At 44.2% G+C, this 24,313-nt stretch overlaps 1 protein-coding gene across 2 annotated transcripts in view; it reads left to right on the top strand.

Annotated features, from left to right (window-relative positions):
* Window positions 1-9,591: 9,591 nt before the first annotated feature.
* LOC126252897 (protein hairy) overlaps window positions 9,592-24,313 on the top strand; it is a 32,045-nt gene continuing 17,323 nt past the window's right edge. The window contains exon 1 of one of the 2 annotated variants that reach the window (XM_049953867.1): window positions 9,592-10,139. In XM_049953867.1, the coding sequence (XP_049809824.1) occupies window positions 9,957-10,139 (183 nt within the window). In that variant the 5' untranslated portion in view covers window positions 9,592-9,956. Of the gene's footprint in view, window positions 10,140-20,751; window positions 20,843-24,313 lie in introns of those variants that run through there. The other variant, XM_049953868.1, reaches the window with a different exon arrangement.

Genomic DNA, 24,313 nt, shown 5'->3' with positions numbered 1-24,313 from the left:
GCTGAGAAGCAGCAAGAAAATTACTACCACGTAGGCATATATGGTACTCGTTCTCCCAGACACATCTGCTCTTACAATAGGAATCAATTAAATGACTTGAGGGACGTTGATGCAAAAAGTGAGCATCTCGGAGTGTGGCGGCGTGTCGCCTCATCCCTTTGCAGATGTTATCTTTGGAAAAGCGTCCCGTCAGTTGGTTTCCTGAGAGCAGGTTTACAGCCGGCAGACTTACTTCGGCCCCCTTATCTCCTGCTGTCCGCGACACCCTGGTGCCGAACGCCGGCCCAAAACAGCGGGCGCAGCCCACAGCATACCTGCCACCGGCCCTGGCTTTCAGCCTAACACTTTTGTGACGCGCTTGCCGTTCTTGCCCTGCTGTCCTTCCTGTTCCCACAGTCAGCAGGCGGCAAGCGGACTAAACTCGACGCAAAAATTGTTCAATTCCCGTCGCCACAGAAAGAATCGAAATAAAAAGTACTAGCTTTTTTGTTACAACCATTGGTATTTGCTTTACACTGAGGTGACAAAAATCATGGGACCTCTTTTAACTCGGCATTAGTGCAGGAACACTGTGGCCTGGGCTCAAAACGTTATGACCACCTGCTTGATAGCTTGTTTGTCCGTATTTGGACCGACGTACATCTTTGATCCTACGTACCAAAGACCCGATAATTTGTAGGTACTTTGTGGAGGTATGTGGCATTACATGTCTTGGCATAGGTAATGTAATTCGCACAAATAACTGGCCGCTGATTTGGTACGCGATGATGGCGCCAGAGAGCGACCCAGTTAGGTTCCATAGGATTTACATCAGACGAATTTGGTCGCCCAGACATCAACATGAGTTCACTACAGTGTTCCTCTAACCATTATAGCTCGGTTCTGGCTGTTACACAGACAGTTATACTGCTGCAAATTGACATCACCGTTGGGGAAGTCATCAAGCATGAAGGGCTGCACGTGGTTCGCAGCAGTCAGCGTGTCTTCGATTGCTACTACAGGTCCCACGCAAGCGCAGGAGAGTGTCTCCCACAGCATAATACCGCTCCCACCAGCCTGCGTCCGTAGCGCGCTGCAAGCTTCGAGCCGCCGTTCACTTCGATGACAGCGTTTGTGGAGATGACCATCAACCTAGTGTAGCAAAATGTGATTAACCCGAAGGATCCCACAACAAACATGACTACACTGCAATTCACACCCAAGTACCTAGCAGAGAGTTCATCGAACTACCTGCACAACAATTCTCTATTATTTCACTCTCGAACAGCAAGCGGAAAAAACGAACACCTATGTGTTTCCGTGAGAGCTCTGATTTGCCTTATTGTATTATGATGATAGTTTCTTCCTACGTAGATCCGCGTCAGCAATATATTTTCGCTTTCGCAATCAAAGTGGTGATTGAAATTTCATGGGAAGATCCTGTCTCAGCGAGTAAGGCCTTGATTGTAATGACGGCCACCGCCATCGCGTACCATGTCCGTGACTCTCTCTCTCTCTCTCGTCTCTTGTACTATAATACAAAAGGGGCTGCCAGTTTTGGAACACTTTCGATGTCCTCCGTCAATTCTACCCGACGAGAATCCCACGCCACACAGCAATACTGCAGGAGATAGCGGACAAGCGTAGCGTAAGGAGTCTGTTTAAAATTTTCTGTTCTCTCAAAAAATCGCAGTCTTTGGTTTGGCTTCCTCACAACATTATCTATGTAATCGTTCCAATTTAATTTATTCGTAATTGTAATACCTAAGTATATAACTGAATTCACAGCCTTTAGATTTGTGTGATTTATAATGTAACCGAAATTTAGCGGATTCCTTTTAGGACTCATGTTGATGACTTCATATTTTTCATTATTGGCAGGCAATTGTCACTTTTTACACCATACAGATATCTTGTCTAAATCATCTTGCAATTGGTTTTGATCACGTGACGACTTTAAGAGACGGCCAATCACAGTATTATCTGTAAACGACCTGAGAGGACTGCTCAGACCGTATACTAGATCATTTGTATAGATCAGGAACAGCAGAGAGCCTATAACGCCACCCTGGAGAACACCAGATATCACTTCCGTTTTACTCGATGACTTTCTGTCAACTACTACGAACTGTGACCTTTCTGTCACGAATCTGTCGTACACCTAACACGACACTCTATTTGCACGCTTATGATTAGAAGTCGCTTGAGGGTATCAGTATCAAAAGCTTTCCGAAAGTATAAAAATATGGAATCAATTTGAGATATCTGATCGATAGCACATTACTTCGTATCAACAAAGAGTTAACTGCCTGTTGACATCTGTCTTGGGGTCTTCGGCAGACGTTAGTTTGATGATTTTTCTGACGCTTTGGCTGCACGAGTTGCTGTATTGTCAAAGCTTTACCCTGCATTGCTGTTTGTAGAGGGTGAAGCTTTGACAATGCCACCCACTCGTTCTGGCGAAACATCAGAAAAATCGTCAAAGAAACGTCAGTAGAAGAACCTGAGACACAAATCAACGCGTAGTTTGTCAACAAGTGGCCACAAAGAAATTACAATTTTCTAGTAAAGAGCTAGTTGTGTTCGACAATAACGATATTTTGTGAATATATGTTGGCCATTTGTCAGTAAGTCGTATCTTCGTGATAATTCGTAATGTTCGCAGTTCATGAGTCCACAGTTGGAACCGACAAACCATATGAACTCGAGGGAAGGCAGAATAAAAGGATAAAGATGCTCCAATAAGGAAAACAGTGGAAAGACTGACTTTTCCGAGCGTAAGTGGAAACGACAGGACGATACAGCGTTCCCCAGTTTGTAAGCTCGCATAGTTCTGTGCTAACAATCTTAGAACTAGGTGAAATACTGATAATGGTGAATGCATACTCCGATTTTACCCCGTACGAATTACGAATTTTTCAAAGCTGTGAAATTTTGTTCCTGTTATAGTTCTTAAATCAACCATATAAAGTCTCTGTTTCATGAAGCAGATCTCTGTTTCATGAAGAAGGTACAGCTTTGTGAAATATGAATCGGGATGCGTCTTTGTAGGAAAGCCGAGAACAGGGCCACCACGTGTTGGCAACCGCTCCCCGGCGCCATAGTGCAGCGGGTGTTCTCGAGGCAGGGACAGCGAGACAAAGGGCATGTCCACCTCCCGGAAAACCCCGGCGGTCCCGACCATTAGCAGGTATTCGGCGTCGGGTCCCAGCCTGCGGCCGCTTTGCAAAAGCCTTAAGTGCCTGCGGCCGTGTCTCCACGAGATAACCATCTCACAACGGCAGACAGAAGTGAGCGCGTACACGAGACTGGGCGCCAGTGTTACCAACGGCGAGCACCTATACGGTTCCTCCGTTCGAGATTATTAAATAGTGCGACCCCTCTGATGGCGATGAGGGTATGTCTCGACTCCTCGCTTCAATTGGCCCCAAACTCATCTATAGTAACATAGACGTTAAACGGCGCAAACGCTAATTGTGCTCTCCCGTACCGTACACCACTCACCCCAAACTTGTCGGTCGTAACAATCAGGGGCTTCCGTATCATACAAATTCATGTCTGACACTTTATATACAACTTGGAGGAATCTGATAATTTTCATTATAAAATTTCTTTGGAACACTCATATTTGCTGCGGAAAAGTGCTGACAACTTTGCTGGAGGAAGCCTAGCATATAAAAACTGCAGGATACTGAACGTAAAGCTTCATCCAGAAGTACTTATAGTTTCTAACAAAAAATTTTTCACACTATTTAAGGGTTACTTCCATGATTAGCGTCGGTGATTGTAGACACAGAGGTCTCGGGATCGTTTTCTGTTAAACATTTCGGAATTCTTGGAGTGGGAAGGTTCTGAACGCATTCCACAACATCCAGTGAGGACACACACACACACACACACAAGGGCGCGCATACGCAATGCATACGTGTGGTATTACAATTATTGTAAGCAGCGCGGGGTAGCCGCGCGGTCTTAGGCGTCTTCTCACGGTCCGTGCGGCTCCCCCCGTCGGATGTTCGAGTCCTCCTTCGGGCATGGGTGTGTGTGTTGTCCTTAGCGTGAGTTCGTTTAAGTTAGATTAATAGTGTGTCAGCCTAGGGACCGATGACCTCAGCAGTTTGGTCCCACAAGAGCTCTTACCACAAGTTTCCAATTTACAATTAATGTAATGGAGGATGTTGTAAAATAAATAAAAATAAAAAATCATGAGGCATTCATGGACAGTTCGTTAATATCATCTCCGTAATGGAGAGCGAGAGAGGAGGTTTCGAAGCATTTTTGTTTTCGGTAAAATCAGATGTCTTTATACGAGATCTTGTGTCAGAGAGTGTCTTCGTGTTGTGATGTTTAACGGAACAAGGAAGAGGAAGAGGCTTTCAGGTCGACTGTTTATCTACGATTTATTGGGAATATTTCTTCACAGATAGGCAGAATATTGAGAAAGTATCAAGTGAGAGTCATCTTTCGTCCTCCTTCCAAAATTTCATCACTGGTGGGATCCGTTAAAGACGACCTGGGCCTGCGTAAACTAGGTGTTTACAAAATTCCGTGTGAATGCGGCAAATCATATATAGGGCAAACGACACGAACTGTGCAGGAACGCATTGTGGAACACCAACGGCATACACGCCTTCTCCAACCCACCAAGTCCGCAATCGCCGAACATTGTATTTCCACAGACCATTCCATGAATTACGACGACACAAAAATTTTGGCCCATACATCAAACTTTTGGAGCTCGATTATCAATGAATCTGTGGAAATAAGATTGTCTGACAACGAGACTCTCATCAATCGAGATAGCGGTTATCAGCTGAACTCTGCTTGGAATCCTGTTATAGAGAAACTTCGTAGTCGACGTAGTTATGTGCATAAAGATGGAAATCGACCTGACACCGATACGCCAGGCTTTCACAGTGGAGGGCGCGAGGCGCAGGCACGGAGCCGTTATGAACGCGCACGCTGAGCAGCGCATGCGCAATGTCACCTCAGTATGGCTTTAAATAGCGGAGCTCAGCGCGTACTCGCCAGTACTACTACAGTGGCATTCACCTGAAGATCGCCAGAAGACTCTGCGCCGAAATATCGTGGCAGAACGTTACTGATATCCGGCAGTTCTCCCGTGTTTTTATGGAACATGTCTTCGTATTATTTATTTAGCAGTATAAATAGAGTTCCGTTGTATAATGTTCTGCATTAGTTGAAAACTTTCTAGCCTTGTATATCTGCTTTACGCACACGGAAATTCGCCTCTATTACACGCTCTACGTAGAAACTTGCTGATGACATTGGTATCCTGAGTTTAAGGGAGGAAGAATTGCAAGGCATTCTGAACTGAATGTACAATCTGATGAGTACAACCTGTAAACCGAAGAAAGCCGAAAGTAATGAAGCGTGCATAGGGGTTCACAAGGCGGCAGAAGGTGGAACTTCCTGCCTCCTGGTATCTGCGCACACCCCCTTTTTTTTCACTATAGAATTCCCAGTAATTTCCAGCAATCATTGCCTGCAACTATACTGCACTGCCGATGTAGAATTGCCAAGCGTGGCGAGAAATACTGGAACTTTATCAATCACCGTACATCTTGGGTTTTCTTAGTTGTTACTCTCTTCAAGGAAACTGATCTGCAGAAAGTGCCCGTTCAGCACCCTGGAGCACGGGATCTGTCATCGGTTCCCTACACAAAAAATAGGGCAGCAGTTACATGTCAAACATTCGTCCCCGAGTCCCATAAGGACGCCACCTACCCTCGATGCTCAACGGAATCACAGCAGCGGTTTATCATTTCTATGTGTAAAAAGAAAATCCATAATGGTTCGCTGATTTTGCAGTCAGTTTTACAAGACAGAGCTGTTGCAGTACTCTTCGAAGAAAATAACCACGTATTTGAAATACATTAATGAAGAAAAAAAAGAAAACACAGTTTTTACGATCGGGAAGAGAGGGTAAACTGTGAAATTTGGAGTTCGACAAAATGTGCGCTCCAGAATTAGGAACTTCTCAAATTCTATGGGTGCAACAGGGCTACGAATTTTGTATTCCGGTTGGCATGCTGCACGCTAATGTAACAAACTGGAGGGACGACGATTACATTGGTACAGTCCCAGGCTTCTGAAAGTTGACTCTACCAGTCAATTTGAGGATGCTTTTGGGAGGTTCTCCCCATTCGCTTAGAAGCATTCTGGCAATGAGTTACACTTTGTCTAACATACCCAAAAAATGTAGCTTGCAGAATAGTTCAGTTATGTGTCTCGATACTAAAAAGTTATAAATCTTCTGTGTAATGCAAATAATCCATTAATGTGGAGAGATGTGAAGTTTCATAGCGCGCGCGCGTGTGTGTGTGTTCGGAGTTTATGAGCGCTCAACGGCGAGGTTTTCAGCGCCCTTTCAGTATTAAAAGAATCAAATGTAAATAAAAGGACTATAAAAAGGAAGTCATACCGTGAGTCTTAAACCTACAAAATGTCGCTCACTCACTCACTCCCACCTCACTCGCGTTGATACACATAGTCACTCCAACTAGCACGCCATAAGACAACAGAGAAAGGGTGAAAAGTGCTAAACCTGGGATTAAAACATAAAGAAAATGACAGAAGAGCTAAAATAACAGCACAGTAAAATGTGGCTTGCTTACAGTTTACAAAAGAACGTGGTGTTTTATAAGAAAACAAACTCTTATAGATGGCGTCAGTTGAATAACCTTTCCCAAAATTTATTCCCTGATTCTTCACATTGAGGAGTATTAGTGTGACATTTTTGTTCTCATTCAGCAGAATCTTTTTAATCATTCTCAATTTTTTTCATTTTTCAGATTTTTGATTTTCAGTTACAATATAAGTTTTTGGAAGCATGAAAAAATTATGTTTGTGAATGTTTTCTTTCTTCATTTCATAATTATTGGACATCCGGAATGTAATCATATGAGGGTGAAATTTTAGGTTGTTGTATTAAAGAGGTTGCATCCATATTCACGTTAACAACATGAAAGGATGTACTTTGCATATTATATTGAAATATGCTTACCGTTTAGGAGCCAAAGTAATTTACTTCAAAAGTTCTCAGAACATAACTTTCAAACCATAGACATAACATGAATTTTGTGTTCTTCCTGCCAAATTTATTCCTTGGGAGACGACATACTTTCAAAATTAACGTATGGTTTATTAAAAAACTCGCAAGTTTTGAATGTTGCTTCCTCATGCAAAACCTTCTGCCGACTTCCAGACGGAATGGCAGAAATGAAATTAGCGATAAACTTACTGTCAAAATTGAGGGCAACGAAGTAGACGAAGTGAAGCTACCTTGGAAGCAAATTTATAGACTACACGAAGGACGAGGCAACGGGAGCATAACATGCTGGCTAGCATATACAAAGAGGGCATTCCACGCAAAAAGAACTCTGCTAGTATCGAACACAGAACCTCATTTGAGGAAGAAATTTCTGGGAATGTACATTAGGAGCACAGCGTTGCGTGGAACTGAATCATAAACTGAGAGAAAACCGAAAAATAAGAGAATTGAAGCGTTTAAGATGTGGAACTGCAGAAGGATGGAAGTTTTGTGGCTGGATAAGATAAGACATGAGGCGGTTTTCCACAGAATCGACGATGGAAGGAACTTGTGGAAAGAATATACAAGAAGCATGGGCGTCCGCAGAAATTTATCCAGGAGGAGGCAATAAGTAAATCCGACAGGTATTACTTAAATCGTACTGTATATCGAATGATTGATGATTATCGAGTCCATACTTCTTTGAAAGTACAATATATTGATATCTAGAAGGTAAACGTATTTAACTACCATAAGCTGAGTACACCTTTTTGTTTTGAATGTTGTTGACCTATCAATGGTTCAAATGGCTCTGAGCACTGTGGGACTTAACATCTATGGTCATCAGTCCCCTAGAACTTAGAACTACTTAAACCTAACTAACCTAAGGACATCACACTCATTCATGCCCGAGGCAGGATTCGAACCTGCGACCGTAGCGGTCGCGCAGTTCCAGACTGCCCCCTTCTCACAACCAAAACAGCAATGCTGCTTTGTCGAAAACCGACATTTAGAGCCATGGCTGTGTACAAAATACAAGCTGCCTCTTGGAGAGAAGGTAACAGCAGTCAGACACTGTTTGTAATGGCCGGCCAGGGTGGCAGAGCGGTTCTAGGCGGTACAGTCTGGAACCGCGCGACCGCTACGGTCGCAGGTTCGAATTCTGCCTCGAGCATGGATGTGTGGGATGTCCTTAGGTTAGTTAGGTTTAAGTAGTTCTAAGTTCTAAGGGACTGATGACCTCAGAAGTTAAGTCCCATAGTGCTCAGAGCCATTTGAACCATTTATTTGTAATGCTATTTATGTACATAGATAGCGCCATAGCCAGTTTCGAACGCGTAGATGCATCATGAGACGCCTTGTTCACGTTTACATACATTTTTATTGTAGTTTACATTAATTTTCACTTGTTATTCCCCGATATTATGTAAATTTCTTGGTGTTTTGGTGCCCTATAATCAAAACATGCTATGAGAGACTGTCTACAATTACAGTTAAGCAGACATGAAACTTCCTGGCAGATTAAAACTGTGTGCTGGACCGAGACTCGAACTCGGGACCTTTGCCTTTCGCGGGCAAGTGCTCTAGGAAGCAGGAGAGCTTCTGTAAAGTTTGGAGGGTAGGAGACGAGGTACTGGCAGAAGTAAAGCTGTGAGGACGGGGCGTGAGTCCTACTTGGGAAGCTCAGTTGGTAGAGCACTTGCACGGGAAAGGCAAAGGTCCCGAGTTCGAGTCTCGGTCAGGCGCACAGTTTTAATCTGCCAGGAAGTTTCATATCAGCGCACACTCCGCTGCAGAGTGAAAATCTCATTCTGAGTTAAGCAGACAGTTTCCCACATCTTGTTTTGGTTATAGGCACCACCACTCCAAGGAATTTTCATCATACGGACGAATAAGTAGTGGAAACTAACAGAAACTACAATAAAAATGTATCTTTACGTGAACAAGCTCCCTGATGATGAACCTGTCTGATCGAAACTGGTAAAGGTACTATTTATGTAACTGAATGACGTTACGAAAAGTATCTGGTTGCCGTTATGTTCTCTGTAAGAGTCAACAAAAAGTAAGCTTTCACTGAGGACATTGCATTAGCACAGGTACTGTTTGTCTGAAGCTTTTTCTCTATGAGATTGATCAACATGTCGCTAGATTGCGGAGCGATCTAAAAGGTCTAGCAGAGCGTGAGAATTCTAGCAGAGCATGAGAGCAGCTCGATGACGAGTTAGACGTAGACGGTGAACTGTCTCCGTAGGTGTAGAGAAGCTTTTGGTAGGGAAGCGTGCGGGTTCCGCCGCGGTCAGTTGGAAGTTGTAGGGCTGTGGAATGCCGGGCGGCGCAGGTAGCCGGGCGACAGGTATTCATTCCCACAGAGCTGCGCTCGCGCGCCTCTTGTGAGCGGGCCTGCCGCCGCGGTGCCCCAGGCACGCGCGGTGGTGGGGGAAGCGCCCGGACGCGCGCGCCTCTGCCCGTGGAGGGGGCAGCCGCCGCCGCCGGTGGTGGGGGGCCGGGAGCGTGGCAGGCCACAGCGCCGCCACTTTTTCTTCAGTCCACGACCGAAGCTCGTGCGCCGCAGACAGTTGAGGACGGTACAGCGCCTGCGCTAACGTGACGCGTGGAAGACGCGCCGAGCGGCAAAAAGAGGAACGACACGCAGCTGCCGTGGCAACCACTTGTTACGCGCACCGATAAACCGCACGGGTGGAACGGAGCGAGGCGATTACTGCTGCTCGCGACCGTGACAAAACCACAAACCGGAGCATTTTTTTTGTGTGCGTGTGTTCTGACCACCGCCGTTGCTACCGTTTTGCGAAGGACACTTCACTTCCGCGGCGTGCTTTCCCACCCCCGTGTGCGGGTGACCGGCTGAGCGAGGAAGCGCGGAGTGCGTGCTACAGTGGAGGTGTTGTTGCATGGCAGCGCAGTGATGGTGACCGGAGGGCCGACTGCAGGTCCGGGGCCGGCGCCGTGCGTCGTGACGCCCGCCCCCACGCCCCCGCCGGGCTCTGCGGCCGCCGCGGCGGCAGCCGCAGCCTCCACGTCCCCTGCGCCCGATGTCGGCGGCGGACCGATAGCCGTGCAGCGGCGCAGTGCCAGCGAAACGCGGCGGGTGAGTCTCGCTGCGAGCGATAGTCATTTATCTAGAAGCTCAGTAGCTAGCATCTTCTGGGTTGTTCTTCAGTTTCTACTTACACGATCGTCGTTTCGACCCGTCTGGTTGGACCGTCATCGGGATCTTCTGCTGCCTCCTGTTAACCGAACACCGGGGACATCAGAAGATTCCAGCAGACAGATCGAAATGTCATTTGTGTAAGAAGAAATTGAACATCACGACGCCTGACAACCTACACATTTTTATCATCAATGACAACGGCTACGGAAGTCTTACTTTGTTTTTTAATCTCCCAGTCGTTGGTGACGATGACATGTCGTAGGAACGCTGCTGCAATGACTTGCTCAGGCTGATCTTTCTCGATACTGATTATTCATACAATAAAAATAATTGATTTCGGAATACACATCCGTCAGCAGTTACACATGAGACACCGATCATATCTGCATGGATTTAGTAAAATACGTCCACGCAGATAATCAGTGATACCATGTCTTTCCACTTCACCATGTAGAAAAATCGCATAAAGTTAGAACAGTGCGTTTTTTTATATTTTACAACTCATTCGAATTCTCAACTGACAGTGAAGCATTATTACCCAAACCGAGCAGTTGTGATTTATTTTATAGACACATTTGATGATGGAATGTTTATTCCGAATTCGACAGCGTTACGTATCATGAACATTAATAAAAAGTGCAGTTTCAGGAAGTCCGTCACTTTCACATCATAAAATCGTAATGTTTTTATGTCTCACGTAAATGAAAACGGATTGGAAGGTGACTTCCCTGTCACATTCCCGAATACATTCTTCAAGAGCTCGGAGAGCCACAGTGGGATATGTCCAACGCGCAAAGGACATTAATTCTACTTTATACTCGCGAGACAGTGGGTGGCACAGTAAGCTTGACATCACAGAGCGTCTGGCACTGTGTTTTACGCTCAGGTGTACGGGATGACGCGCGTGTGTCTCATTTGTGTATTGTACATTGGCGAGCTGATACTCTCTTCGGATGTAATCGGCTTGTGGTAACTGTACCGTATCGCTATGCTGTAATGCTGCTCATCGCAGTTACAAATTATCCTTCATAGCTAAGTTTAGTCGTACAGTAGAATCAGAATTACGACAGTTGCGCGAGATGTACTCCTCTTCAAAATTTGAAATACAACTCGGAAAATACTACGCCCGTTGTACACAGTTTATTTATCGAAGATGTCCGTGTAGCCTCTTATAATGAAGACAGCAACGTCCTTTATCCTCTCTTCTTTCTGAGTAAATACTGAGCGAATGAAGTTTGTAGTGCTGGTTTTTGGCTCAAATGGCTCTGAGCACTATGGGAGTCAACATCTGAGGTCATTAGTCCCCCAGAACTTAGAACTAGTTAAACCTAACTAACCTAAGGACATCACACGCGTCCATGCCCGAGGCAGGATTCGAACCTGCGACCGTAGCAGTCGCGCGGTTCCGGACGGAGCGCCTAGAACCGCTAGACCACCGCGGCCGGCAGTGCTGGTTTTTATTTTGTTGTAGTTTTTTAGTTCAATTCACTAACGGAGCGTGGAAACAACGTATACTTCATGTGCCTCCGTGTAGGATGTTAGTAGTTCCGGTGTTTTTGCTCCGTAAGCTACTGTTTTTGGCGATAGTTTTCTCTGAGATACTGAAAGACGTTCTTAGTGTTTCCTAGTTCACATATTAGCTACAGCCAACAAGGACGTCAGTATGATGTATCGCTTACAGATCAACCACACGACGGATCCCACACGTTAGGACAAGTTTCGTAAAACAACCCGTACAGGTGTTCCGTTGCAGTATACAGTTCCTAAAATGTGCTGCAGTATCTTGTTTAGAATGTGTTAATCGTACTAGCATCGTACGTGTTCACACACTAATTCGATCTCAAATCTCTCTCTCTCTCTCTCTCTCTCTCTCTCTCTCTCTCTCTCTCTCTTTCCCCAATAACGAAACTTCACTTTTGGTTATCAAGCTAGGAAGCGAGCAGATATTTCTGCCGCGCAGCACCGCGTACTACCGTGGTGTACGTTTTGATCAGCGTACAAAGCAGTTTTGATCGATGTAATCCTATCGAATCAGCACGTACAAAAAGTCATAAGTTGCGTCAATATCATATTTCTGGCTATAGTCTAGAGAAGATACACGCAAATTTTTGGTGGTAATATATTGTTACGTTTCTCTGTTTTTTTCTATTTTTTTGTACCACGGGAACAACTCAAATTCGAAATTTTTCTATTGTATTGATCTGCGAAGTAAGGACGGTCTTATTTTAAAATCACTTTTGCATATTGATAGAATGCTGCCTGGGAGTACATTCTTCGGAAATGTTTCATTATTTTTAGAAGCGGTGTTGTGTTACGCGTATTTATAATCACTACTTTGGATCGCTACTTTTCTCGTTGGTGTCTGGTTTACAGCTGCTTGACTGAAGACAGCGATTCAGAGACAATGAAACACGTTTGCCGACTACCAGAACCCTCATTCAAAAGTCACAGATGCAGCTGACAGGTTTGTTTACAAAATAACTACTTCTGCTGCCAGTAACGATCTGCCTTTTTATTTATTTCACGCACGACGCGTCTGCAGAAACGATTTCGATTTTCAAGTGCGTTATTCGTGTATTATGCTATTTATGCGTGATATTTTCGACATGTGAACTACAGCACGCAAAGATATTGTAATAACACGGAAATGGAAATCTTTCTGAAATGCGTCGTGCATGAAAATAAAAGGAAAATCGTGACAGGCGTCAGAAAAAGATATTTTATAAGCAGACCCATTAGTTTTACAGCCAAAGGCTGTCACCAACCATTTCTAATGGATAAAAGAAAGAGATATAACTGCTTGAGACAGTTCTATGGTCGTTTTCAACTGGTACCTTTGCGTTACAACCAATGTGGCTGATTTTCTGCATGCATGTAATCTATTTACCAAGGTAGTACTTGCACTAGCAGACTTGTTTAGGAGCTTATTCCTTTTTACTTAGACATGGGAAATATCCCATTGGAATATGTAAGAATGAAAAGAGACTTATGTGCGCAATAGTTATCATTATTTTGTGTCGCGTTTACGTTATGCTGAAAGGCACCATAAATGACTAAGCGTATAAGTTCTATATTCACGTTCGTCAGCCAATACAGGTATTGTTGTTGTGGTCTTCAGGCCGAAGACTGGTTTACTGCAGTTCTCCAAGCTGCTCTGTCCTAGTATTACGGCCTCATAATTATGAATTTTGAAGGTACCAGTGCTGCCCATATCGGCAATCTGAAACATATCCAGCTGCCATTAAAATGAGAATTTTGAATACGAGAGCGGATATTGGTCGTGCGTGTAACTCCCCGTATCTGTTGGCGTCGCACCACGCGGGTTGCATTGGCACAGCAACAAGTGTCTCGTAACCCTCCTGGTTGGCTGGACGCAGATAACATTTTAACTGATAACACCTCGTCTGATACTAACAGTTCTCTGGGAACATTATTTGATTTTGCTATCGTATTATTGTTACTTTTGCTTAGGTTTTTAGTAATGTTACGATCTTCACATTGATCCCTTTGGAATCGGTGGTGAATGTACCCTTATTCAATCACTGGGAGTCGGTCCTATCAAATTCGATGGGAAGGTCTGGGTGGCGATCTGTGACCTGAAAGCTCTATCGCTCAATGTCGTAACGTAGATTTGAGTACTGCTTTCAGTGTTAAGACCGTAAGAATAAGGAATAGCACATATTTATACATAACGATTGCGAAGAATTTTGGCTTGTATATCAATTAAGTAGTGCCTTGTGCATTATCGCCGTAATAAATTCGTCAGACGCTAAGTGGTGTCAGTTGAGTTTCGTAATCTGAACAGTTGCCTCAGTCGCAATCACCATCAATCTTAAACGCGTTGTGGTGCAACGATTAAGAAATAACGACTGAATAATCTTTACAGGATGAAGTTGGGCATGGTCTTGAATTTGACCGCGAGATGACTAATTGTTTCTTTATTTGTGGTCAGCAGACCGGTGGGTTAGTAACATATGGATACTGTCATATGGATTCGGGCATATGACAGTGAAACTAATAGTTCTGTTAAGAAGACGAGAAATGATCTGAAGATGGGCGACGATGCCCGAAACAGGTCAGACAGAAAATAGCACGGTTTTATACAAATAAGGATAGCAGGTTACTCACTAACGACAAGTATGTCCAGTTTTGATCAATTCTGATATTGTGAGACTGCAATTGTTTCAACATAAAATGTCGGCCCTAGTGACCGTGTGGTTCTAGGCTCTTCAGTCCGGAACCGCGAGGCTGCTGCGGTCGCAGGTTCGAACCCTGCCTCGGGCATGGATGTGTGTGATGTCCTTAGGTTAGTTAGGTTTAAGTAGTTCTAAGTTCTAGGGGACTGATGACCTCAGATGTTAAGTCCCATAGTGCTCAGAGCCATTTGAACCATTTTTTTAAACATTGCATCGTTCTACTTCACAATAAAGGCACTGCAATTTTGTATTTATCAACCGGTGTCGGGCCTGCGACTTAAAAATAATATCTCATTAAAGGGATGCATGAATTCAGATATGGCACGTGGACGATGATGTATGGAAGTTAGGGTCTGGTCGTGGGTCGTGTTCGGAGAGTTTCATGGTAAATCGACCGCTCGCGTGAAGCGGGAAATCCGAGGTCTAGTCGCGGTCCGGCATAAATTTTCATCGTCATTCCATTATGCAGATGGAGGCGGTTCATATTCGCAACTGCGAATGCGTTTCATGTGTTGTCTTTCTTTGGTTTTATTGTCAATTTTTGGCAAGTGACCTGAGCCGACACTGTTGAGCCGAACGTCTGTTTGATACTCTTCTCAGCCGGCCGCGGTGGTCTCGCGGTTCTAGGCGCGCAGTCCGGAGCGGTGCGACTGCTACGGTCGCAGGTTCGAATCCTGCCTCGGGCATGGATGTGTGTGATGTCCTTAGGTTAGTTAGGTTTAAGTAGTTCTAAGTTCTAGGGTTCAAATGGTTCAAATGGCTCTGAGCACTATGGGACTCAACTGCTGAGGTCATTAGTCCCCTAGAACTTAGAACTAGTTAAACCTAACTAACCTAAGGACATCACAAACATCCATGCCCGAGGCAGGATTCGAACCTGCGACCGTAGCGGTCTCGCGGTTCCAGGCTGCAGCGCCTTTAACCGCACGGCCACTTCGGCCGGCTAAGTTCTAGGGGACTGATAACCACAGCAGTTGAGTCCCATAGTGCTCAGAGCCATTTGAACCATACTCTTCTCAAAATATATTACCCACAAAAGTGTAAATATTTGGGTGGGAAGTTTCAAACAAAGAGTTGTCTATGAAAACTCTTGCACGCATTTGTCGGTCCCCAAAGCGCAGAGGACTCATCTGCCCAAATGTATGTACGCACAAAGATGGCGAGTTGCGGATTTAGAGTGCGGGGATTACGCCATCAACGCTGCACGACGATTCCATTTCATTTCTGAGCTGCAGAGTTTCGTGTCTGCCCGGCCATTGTACGATCGTGCGGATCTTTACCGATTACCTGAGAGTTGTGAACCGCATAATGAACTGTGACGGGGAAACGGCCCCTGTCCGCCGCCGAGAAATGCCGCTCAGCGGGTGTTAGAGGAGCCGCACTAATCGCCGCTGATGGCGGGACGAGCTAGGCGCGCCACGTAAACACGTCGCCAGTCAACTGGCGGAGCCGCCGCACTTTCATGAGAGCGTTAGTGAGCCGGCGCGAAAACCTCGCCCCAGACCGCTACGTGGCCGCATAATTGCGTTGCGAGGTGTCGGAGAACGGCGGCAGAAATTACGCTGTCCGGCTGAGCCCCCATCCGCCGTATTCTCAAGGAGAGAAGATTGTCACGTTGCCTCATTTTAACGGACGCTAATAACAGGTTGTGAAAATTTGCAACTTTGCAAGCAGATAATGTTTCGAGCCTGAAGCATGGCGGGAAAGCGCCCCCGTCCACCTTATACACACCGATAGGGCGTACGAAAACATGACAAACAATTATGGAAGAAACTCCACATGGGCAGCAGAGATATGTGCTACCGCCATCACTGTGTGAAGCTGTTTTACAGATTCTGCTGCCTGTGTGGTTTATCATGGTATCATACGCATACCGGTAACTAAGGTTTTTACCAATTGGTAAAAAATCTACTTTCTTTCAATATCTTCTGCGGACAGGTACCGCAAAGGATGGAAATTCCCAAACGACAAGCAGGCGTTAATCCTAGAAAATCAAAAATTCCAGCTTCAGGGAGAAATTTATAAATGTTCTTTCCACAAGAGATTTTTGAGATAAAATTGGTTTCACATCTCAAATAAAGGTCTACATGAATCCATTATTTCCACGGTCCATGCACGAAAAGAGCTGTAAGGAACCAGATGTCCGCTACGAAATAACAACTAGTTTTACAATGAGTCGAAGAGTATATATGTAGACGCAGTAACGCTGAAGGAATTTCGGATTATTTAGATTGGTACATCAGACGGAAAAATTTTAAAGGTAGCCTGGGTTGGAAAGTGCAAAAAAAAAAAAAAAAAAATTATCGCCTAATAGAGACATGGTGCTGAGAATATTGGCCCGAGGTAGGAACACAGTGGCATCAAACCAGTCATATAACTGCAGGGAGCAGTGAGAAAAAAATTCTATTAATGGTTAATTTCTAGAAGCTGAAATTCGTAGCAGAGTTATTTACTAGAAACGATACTAAATGGCATGGTGCGGTACTGTACGTAGCTTTTGTAACTGCGAGATTTTTGTACGTAGCGAAGATACAGGCGATTCAAATCTTGTGTTAAAATGTGTAGTGACGCTGTTCTGAATAGTTGAGCGAGAACACTCACTGACTTGATAGTGGCAGACGCTTATCATCCTAGTTTTTAAGTTCTGAAGTTGAAGATATTATCGTAATTGAGATACTGCGAACGTAACGACGCCGTGTAACGATGCTTCATTCTGTTTTTGAAAAATCTATCATGTATGGAATGTGGTTACGCAGGTGTATTTTTCGCCGATGAATTTGATGTTACTGTATTATACCATAGAAAGGTGAACACAAAGAATGCCGTCTCTATCGATTAGGTGACTTGCTTCCCTCGCAGTGAAACTAAATTCTCTATTTCCTTCTTTTTGCTTGAAATCTCAATCCTTCCTTTCTTCTTTTGTTTTGCAATATTCTCCGTATCTCCACTATACGGGAGTCTGTTTACCTTACGGTGTAGTATAGCAGCCGTCGCTCTGGGAAAGTGTATGCCCAGTAGATGGTCTGTACCCATGGCCAAGATGTTGGGATATTCTGAACACAGGAGACACTTGTTCTAGTCGTATTTTGTGCATTTCTTGAATTCGAATCGTAAAAATAAAAATAAAAAATATATGTATTTTATATGGAAGCGAGTAGCGCCAACGGGAACGGACCTCCGCTCGACCCAGCCACTAGTGACACCTGTCGCCTTCTTGCAGCAACTCTGCTCGTCGGAGAGGCGGCCGTTTGAACAGATCGTGCGCTTGGTATAGCCCCGTGCTGTCGTCAGCGCCTCAGAATTTGAGCGGGAGCCGCGGCAAGTTTTGTTGATTTGGCAACGGATAAACTTAGCTCTGGGCATATGCTTTAACATATTTCGGGAGTACTGTATCTCTCTGTACGTATGTAGTTACTGTTTAGTTTAACATGGGAAAAGCTAGACTGAAGATCTGGTAGCTACGATCTAAATACCTTTTACTACAACTCTGGCGATATGGCCATTGTATAAGCAAAATCACTATCAACCTCTCGTCTACTGGCTGGCAGTCACGTAGATAAACTGTTATAAAACACCGTATTGCTAGTTTTCATTCTTATATCTTGCTACAAGTTAATATGGATCTCCCGCCCATCGTTTCATTTGCTAACAGTACAAAGAGAAGATTTTAACAGAGTCGGGAGAGATTTTAGGACGTGACTTTTACTTCATTTGACTGCAAAGTTGTAGCCATTTAGTGAAATGCAGTTTCACCGTTCCTTTGTCGCAACGAGCAGAGCAGAGGCAGCGATAATTGGCTCACTGCGAGGCTATCGCTGACAATCGACGAACTTGGCTGATACGTTTCTGGTGGGTGACGGCGGGCAATGATTGATGCACTTTGGCGTTAGCATCAAACTATTTAGATCCCGGCTATTTACCTGTCACAACAGCCTTGATCTGATGTTCACAGTCGAATCATTTGGAGTTGTGTTGATACTCCTTTCAGAGTAAATTTACATTGATCACGTATGTGATTTCAAGGTGCATTTTTGATCTGCATTCAAAATTTGCAGTTACTGCCGGTGCAAATAATTTTTTTTTTTTTTGACTGATGTGTTTACAGGGCCACTATCAACACTGTGTGTTAATCCATATACATTCCGTAAAATACTTCTTACATAACTGAGCACTATTTTTGTGCATATATTGCGTCTAGAAAAATATGCCGTGTAGTTAACTTCTAGTGAAGTAGACGATGCATCCACGGTAAACGTACTGTGATTACGACGTTTTCATCTCAGTGTCTATCCTCCAACCATAGCAAATTTAAGTTGCTAGAAAATTATTTCGTGTTTTGTTATCTTTCGGCAACGTTACTATCTTTCCGTTAGCAGTTGATAGTGTGTGTGGGTGGCTATACAAAGATATGCACGTTAGCTCATATCCGAGTAAGTGATGCAGTGACTTCGTCAGCAAGACAACGGAGTCACGGTTCTTGGAACATGCTTGGCGTAACAAAACGGAGTTTTAGTTGTGATGCAAACCATGATACACTTTTAAAATATATTCAGTTGTATATCGCGGTGCTAGTGTTAGGACTTATAATAGAAACATGATATTTTCGCTTACAAACTGCATAGTTCGAATAAACGTGTCTATTTATTTTTTCTTCCAGCTATCGACCACACTCGTACAGAAAGTGGTCACTACCCCAGAAAATGAGTTTATCTCCTTAACATTTTACTAAGAACGCGAGAGCAGCGTACAGTATCCGAATCTGGCCTGCTTGATAGCGCCAGTTTATCGAGTTTGTGTTTATTCATGTAGTCAAACGGTTCAGCACAATCAGCATCATAATTGTATTGAGACACCTTCTTGCACCTAAGATTGCCCAGTTTGAATAGTTGCAATTTATTTTTCTTGCGCTAACAGGGTCTCTCTTATCTTCTTAGTATACAAAATTAAACTTATTTACTGGTTTTATACAGTGTTCTTTTTTATACTGAGTTACACTTGCATTTATAGCCAACATTGTCGGTAGTGTTTATCTCTCTTACACCGACTTGAAATAAAACAATCGAGAGTCTAATGCCTTTGGCGTGCTTTTGACATTCTATAACCAGTTAAACAATTTACGTGGCCTGTTTTAAAACGGACAGAGGGACTAAGGCATAAAAGAGCTACTATGCTGCCAATGGCCTTGCCGCAATGGTAACACTGATCCCCGTCAGATCACCGAAGTTAAGCGCTGCCGGCCTCTGCTAGTATTTGGATGGGAGACCGTCCGGATCTGCCAGATCGCTTTTGGCAGGCGGGGTGCGTTCAGCCCTCGTGAAGGCCATAGTAGCGCCTGCGGTCACGAAAGCTGACGGCGGGCGGGAAAAATTCTCATGGTGACAGTTTGTTCTAAAAGTCTCTAGCATCATCGTACCACTCAAAATACGAACGTGTGTAAAGTCCAACTGGCACATCATGCATTTGTTTAGACACCTTATATGCGTTAAATGGAACTTTCCCACTCTAAAATAATGCAGGAATAGCCTTAAACTGCCGAAACGTTGGAAAGTGTATTTACCTCAGGGATTTATGGCTTTGTCTTCTGGCTGAAGTTTGAAATGATGTGTAGCGTTCAGGTGGTCACAATATTAAACAAAATGTTTTATAAACGGAATCCGGGAACTTGAACAATCGTTGTAGTCCAACGTGACGCAAAAAAAGTAATGTAGTTTAGCGGCGTGAAATTGAAAACCAAACCCTTGCAATCGTTCTGTTCAGGGCAGAAAGATATAGTTTTACTCAAATAATGAGTCACGCATATACCAAATTTTGGTTGTTCCCGGCGTTGTGCTTTTGTGTCATCCAAATCGTCAGCCACAGGGTTACTAGGGATGTCTTATTGCAACGATTTTTTTTTTCAGCTTGGCAGAATACGCCAATAGAGAGTGGGAGGGATCGCCGTGAGGCACGCGCCTGAGTGCTGCGTTAAGTGTGCGCTGATGCGATCGTTCCTAGACGAGCAGATGTTCCAGGAGGAAATGAGCGTGCAGTGTGTCGATAAGCGCAATCGCCAGACCTGCAGTAACATCCGGCGTTTGTTTCTCGGGCGAAGAGGTCAGGGACGGGATTCGGCCCGCGACCCTCTGGATAACCTCCGGCGGGCTCACGCGCCGGAAGGCGTGGTCGGCTCGCCTAGCGACGCGACCGAGGCGGTTTTTTCGCCTCCTTCCGTGACCCGCGCTCTATCGGCAGCGATAAGCCGCCTTCGCCGCCCAGTTCACGCCCGTGTCGCGCACTCGTGCAGCCGCCGGTCCCCTCTGCAGGGCCTGCCTCTCTGCCTCGCCTTAGTTTCCGCTGTGCCGCTGCCCGGCTGTGATGACTGCCGCGATAAACAGAGATCGACTCACCGTGCCACGGCACCGCTGGCCCTGTTCTGCCGACCGCGAGTCACATCTCGCCATGCGGGTAAAGTACAACTGGCAATATCTTTGTCATTGAGGCAAAAAATCTTCTGAATTGTTTGTCTCCATCATATTCATTCCTCTTCAGTATTTCTACAATACTCGACGTTTCGAACCCTTTGCTGGGGTCTTCTTCAGGCTCTAGTGGCACCGCGTGACCAACCGCAGAACGGGAGTCAAAAAGCTATTCTTACAAATAGTCGCGACCAAAGGAGGCTCTTTGGAAGCTGTGGCAGAAATATCAGTAGCCAGAGTTGGAGCCGACTGCTACTTTGGCTACTGAAGACGCCCAGAGTAATTATGCACTTAACACGGTACAGTAGAGGTAGCACACCTACAGATCTTTCTAATTCGAGTTTGAATTAAATTTCAAATCAGTACCACAACCACATGGCTTTATTTATAAATGGATCTAAGCAGGGGGAGTGTCTTGACTTCACAGCTGTCTTTACCGAGTTTGTCGTCAAGATTCGTTTACCTAACGAGTATACTATGATTCAGAGTTGTTTAAAGTTCTTATTTTTATTCTCTCTATTATTTAATGAGCGTTTTATTACTGTGGTTGCGTATTATTATTAATTGATTTTTTATTTATGGTTTGGTTTAGCGATTCCTTTTCACTGTTTGCTCCTTTTGAGTTCTTTGAATTATTTGTGCGGTGGTTATGAAGTCTATATTGCTTACTGTTCTTCGTAAGTTAAAGAATACGGAAATACCATATGCATTTCGCAGCAGCAGATCTCGTCGAGTCACCTTGCTGGAACTTCTCCACCTGAAATCGCTTAAGATAATTTATCGCTCTACGGAAATAGATCGGTACAGCCAAGTGCTAAGCTGTGTCATGTGTATGGAATGTGGCGTCCAACTTTAGTTCGTGAAATTATTTAGGTCTTCGGAGAAATATTCTCGACGAATCCCAAAAACGTGCAAAACTGCAGGTCCGCACCATCAAACCACACAACACTTCCGAACGACTTGCGTCTTTATAATCACTGTATATTTCTTTTGAAATGATTAAGGGTTATGAACTCTACACACCTGATACTCCTTTTGTGCTTTTACACGTATTTATTTTCTTCAGTACCATAAAACATAGATTACTGCCTTAATAGCGGCTTCCAACAATCTACTCTCAATCCGACATAGAACATCTCTCTTCCAATGTCCAACATGGAATAATTATCTCTTTGCCGTAACTGAATACAGTCTGTACATCTTTGTTATCGAATTTGCACAGACATGCTTAAATTACACAGAGCATTTATTTCTCGTGCAGGTATTTTACATTTATCGTTGTGTTAATAGCCCGTTGCACATTATTTACGGGGTTTTGCATCACCGAAGCAGATGAGAAATAACAGTGTTGAATAGTTCGCCGTCTGCTCCGAGTCTTCAGGTACTCTTTAATCTATTAAACGGAATATCCCGTAGGCGTATATATCCTCTGCATACGGGACTCCTGCAAAGGCTGGAAAAGGACGGGTCATTCTGCTAGGTACCAGCGAAGAAAGGAATTAGGGGATGTGGCAGCGAAGGAAGCGCGAGATGCACCTCAGGAATACACTTCTGACATCGTCAGCGTGGGGGTGACCTGTAGTATTATTAACACTGAATAAATTTTCAATTGCCAAAATCGCTAAAATCATTTAATCTTTTAGCCTGTCGATTTCGGCAATTCTCTGTGGCCGTCTTGGGATCTATATTTACATCGTTGCACAATCTTCTCCTTCAGTACAGTAAATGGTGCTATACGATGTACGTTGGAACCGCGAGCTATACAAGACGTCAGCAAAAAAAAAAAAAAAAAAAAAAAAAAAATGGCTCCGAGCACTATGGGACTTAACATCTATGGTCATCAGTCCCCTAGAATTTAGAACTACTTAAACCTAACTAACCTAAGGACAGCACACAACACCCAGCCATCACGAGGCAGAGAAAATCCCTGACCCCGCCGGGAATCGAACCCGGGCGTGGGAAGCGAGAACGCTACCGCACGACCACTAGATGCGGGACGTCAGCAGGTTATTTCACAGCTGACGTGCCGACTTGTAGTATAGCTCACGATATCAATATAGACATACATTGTATAGCATCACGTACAGGACCAAATGGCAAGATCGTGTAATGGTGTAAACGTAGATCCGAAAATGGCAACAGAGTAGTGCCGAAACTGGTAATCTATGGGAATAAATGGTTTCAGCGATTTTTGCAGTTGACAATTTATACAGTGTTCATACTGCCTCAGGAAGTTTAAAGAGGTTATGTCACGCGTACCAACAGCTAAGAGGATTTTACCAAAAATTTTTACGTCCGTCTGCGATATCAAACCAACAACGGACACCCGTGTCTTCTGCGTGTTCCGCCTGAGGAGGCCTTTGTCATAAACCCCAAATAAAATTTTCTCGTTATTCCAACTATGTTGCTTTTTCAGGATTTCTCGGGATTTGTGTGACTCTCTCCTCTCCATCGTTCGAAAACAATTCTAACACAGTGCCAAAGACAGCATTTCCCCTGATTTTCCTAACTGATAACATATGTAAAACATTTTCAGTAAGTGGCACCAAAGAGCTTGTAGAAACTTATCGAAAATGATATTGTATCTGCATCAGCTGCTTTGACAAACCTTTTTATTAGTACCAGCTTCGACCGTCATAAATCATTAGGCACAGGATGTTTGTCACCGTCTTTATGTCTACCTACCGTCAAAAAACGCGAACTGATCTTCGTAACTGCTGCATAAAACACAATCATCATACATAAGATTGACAACACTGGATCTCCTGAACAAGATTTAGATTCTTTGTATCAGTTTCCTTTTTCGAATTTTCGTAGATACACCGGAAGGCACCGTACGGTGCGTGGTGGAGGGTATCCTTGTACCAATACTTGTCATTTCCTTTCTTTTTCTACTCGCAAATAGAGCGAGGGAAGAACGACTGTCTGTACGCCTCCGTATGAGCCCTAATTTCTCTGATCTTATCTTCGTGGTACTTTCGCGCATTGTATGTTGGCGGCAGTAGAATCGTTCGGCAGACAGCTCCAAATTTTCTCAACATTGTTTTTCGAAAAGATCGTCGCTTTTTCTCCGAGATTCCCGTTTGAGTTCGGGAAGCATCTCCGTAACGCTTAGGTGTTGTTCGAAGCTACCGGTAACAAATCTAGAAGCTCGCTCAATTGTTTCGATGTCTTCCTTCAATCCGACCTAGTAAGGATCCCAAACACTCAAGCAGTATTCAAGAATAGGTAGCACCACAGTCACTTACGTGTGGTCTCCTTCACAGGTGAACCACCCTCTTCTAATATTCTCCCAATAAACCAAAGTCGACAACGTTTCCACGATGTCGGAAACAAAAAAATTGTCTTGTTTAGTGTTTTTTAAAACGATTTGATAATTTCACGAAGAATTAATTAATAAATGTGCACATTATTTCAGCTAACGAATTCTTTATTTGCGCCGTTAATTAGGCGGGTATTC

Source organism: Schistocerca nitens, chromosome 4 (genome assembly GCF_023898315.1).
Source record: "Schistocerca nitens isolate TAMUIC-IGC-003100 chromosome 4, iqSchNite1.1, whole genome shotgun sequence".
NCBI lineage: Eukaryota > Metazoa > Arthropoda > Insecta > Orthoptera > Acrididae > Schistocerca > Schistocerca nitens.
Note: the sequence above shows the minus strand (reverse complement) of the source record. Positions and strands in the feature narration are given on the sequence as shown.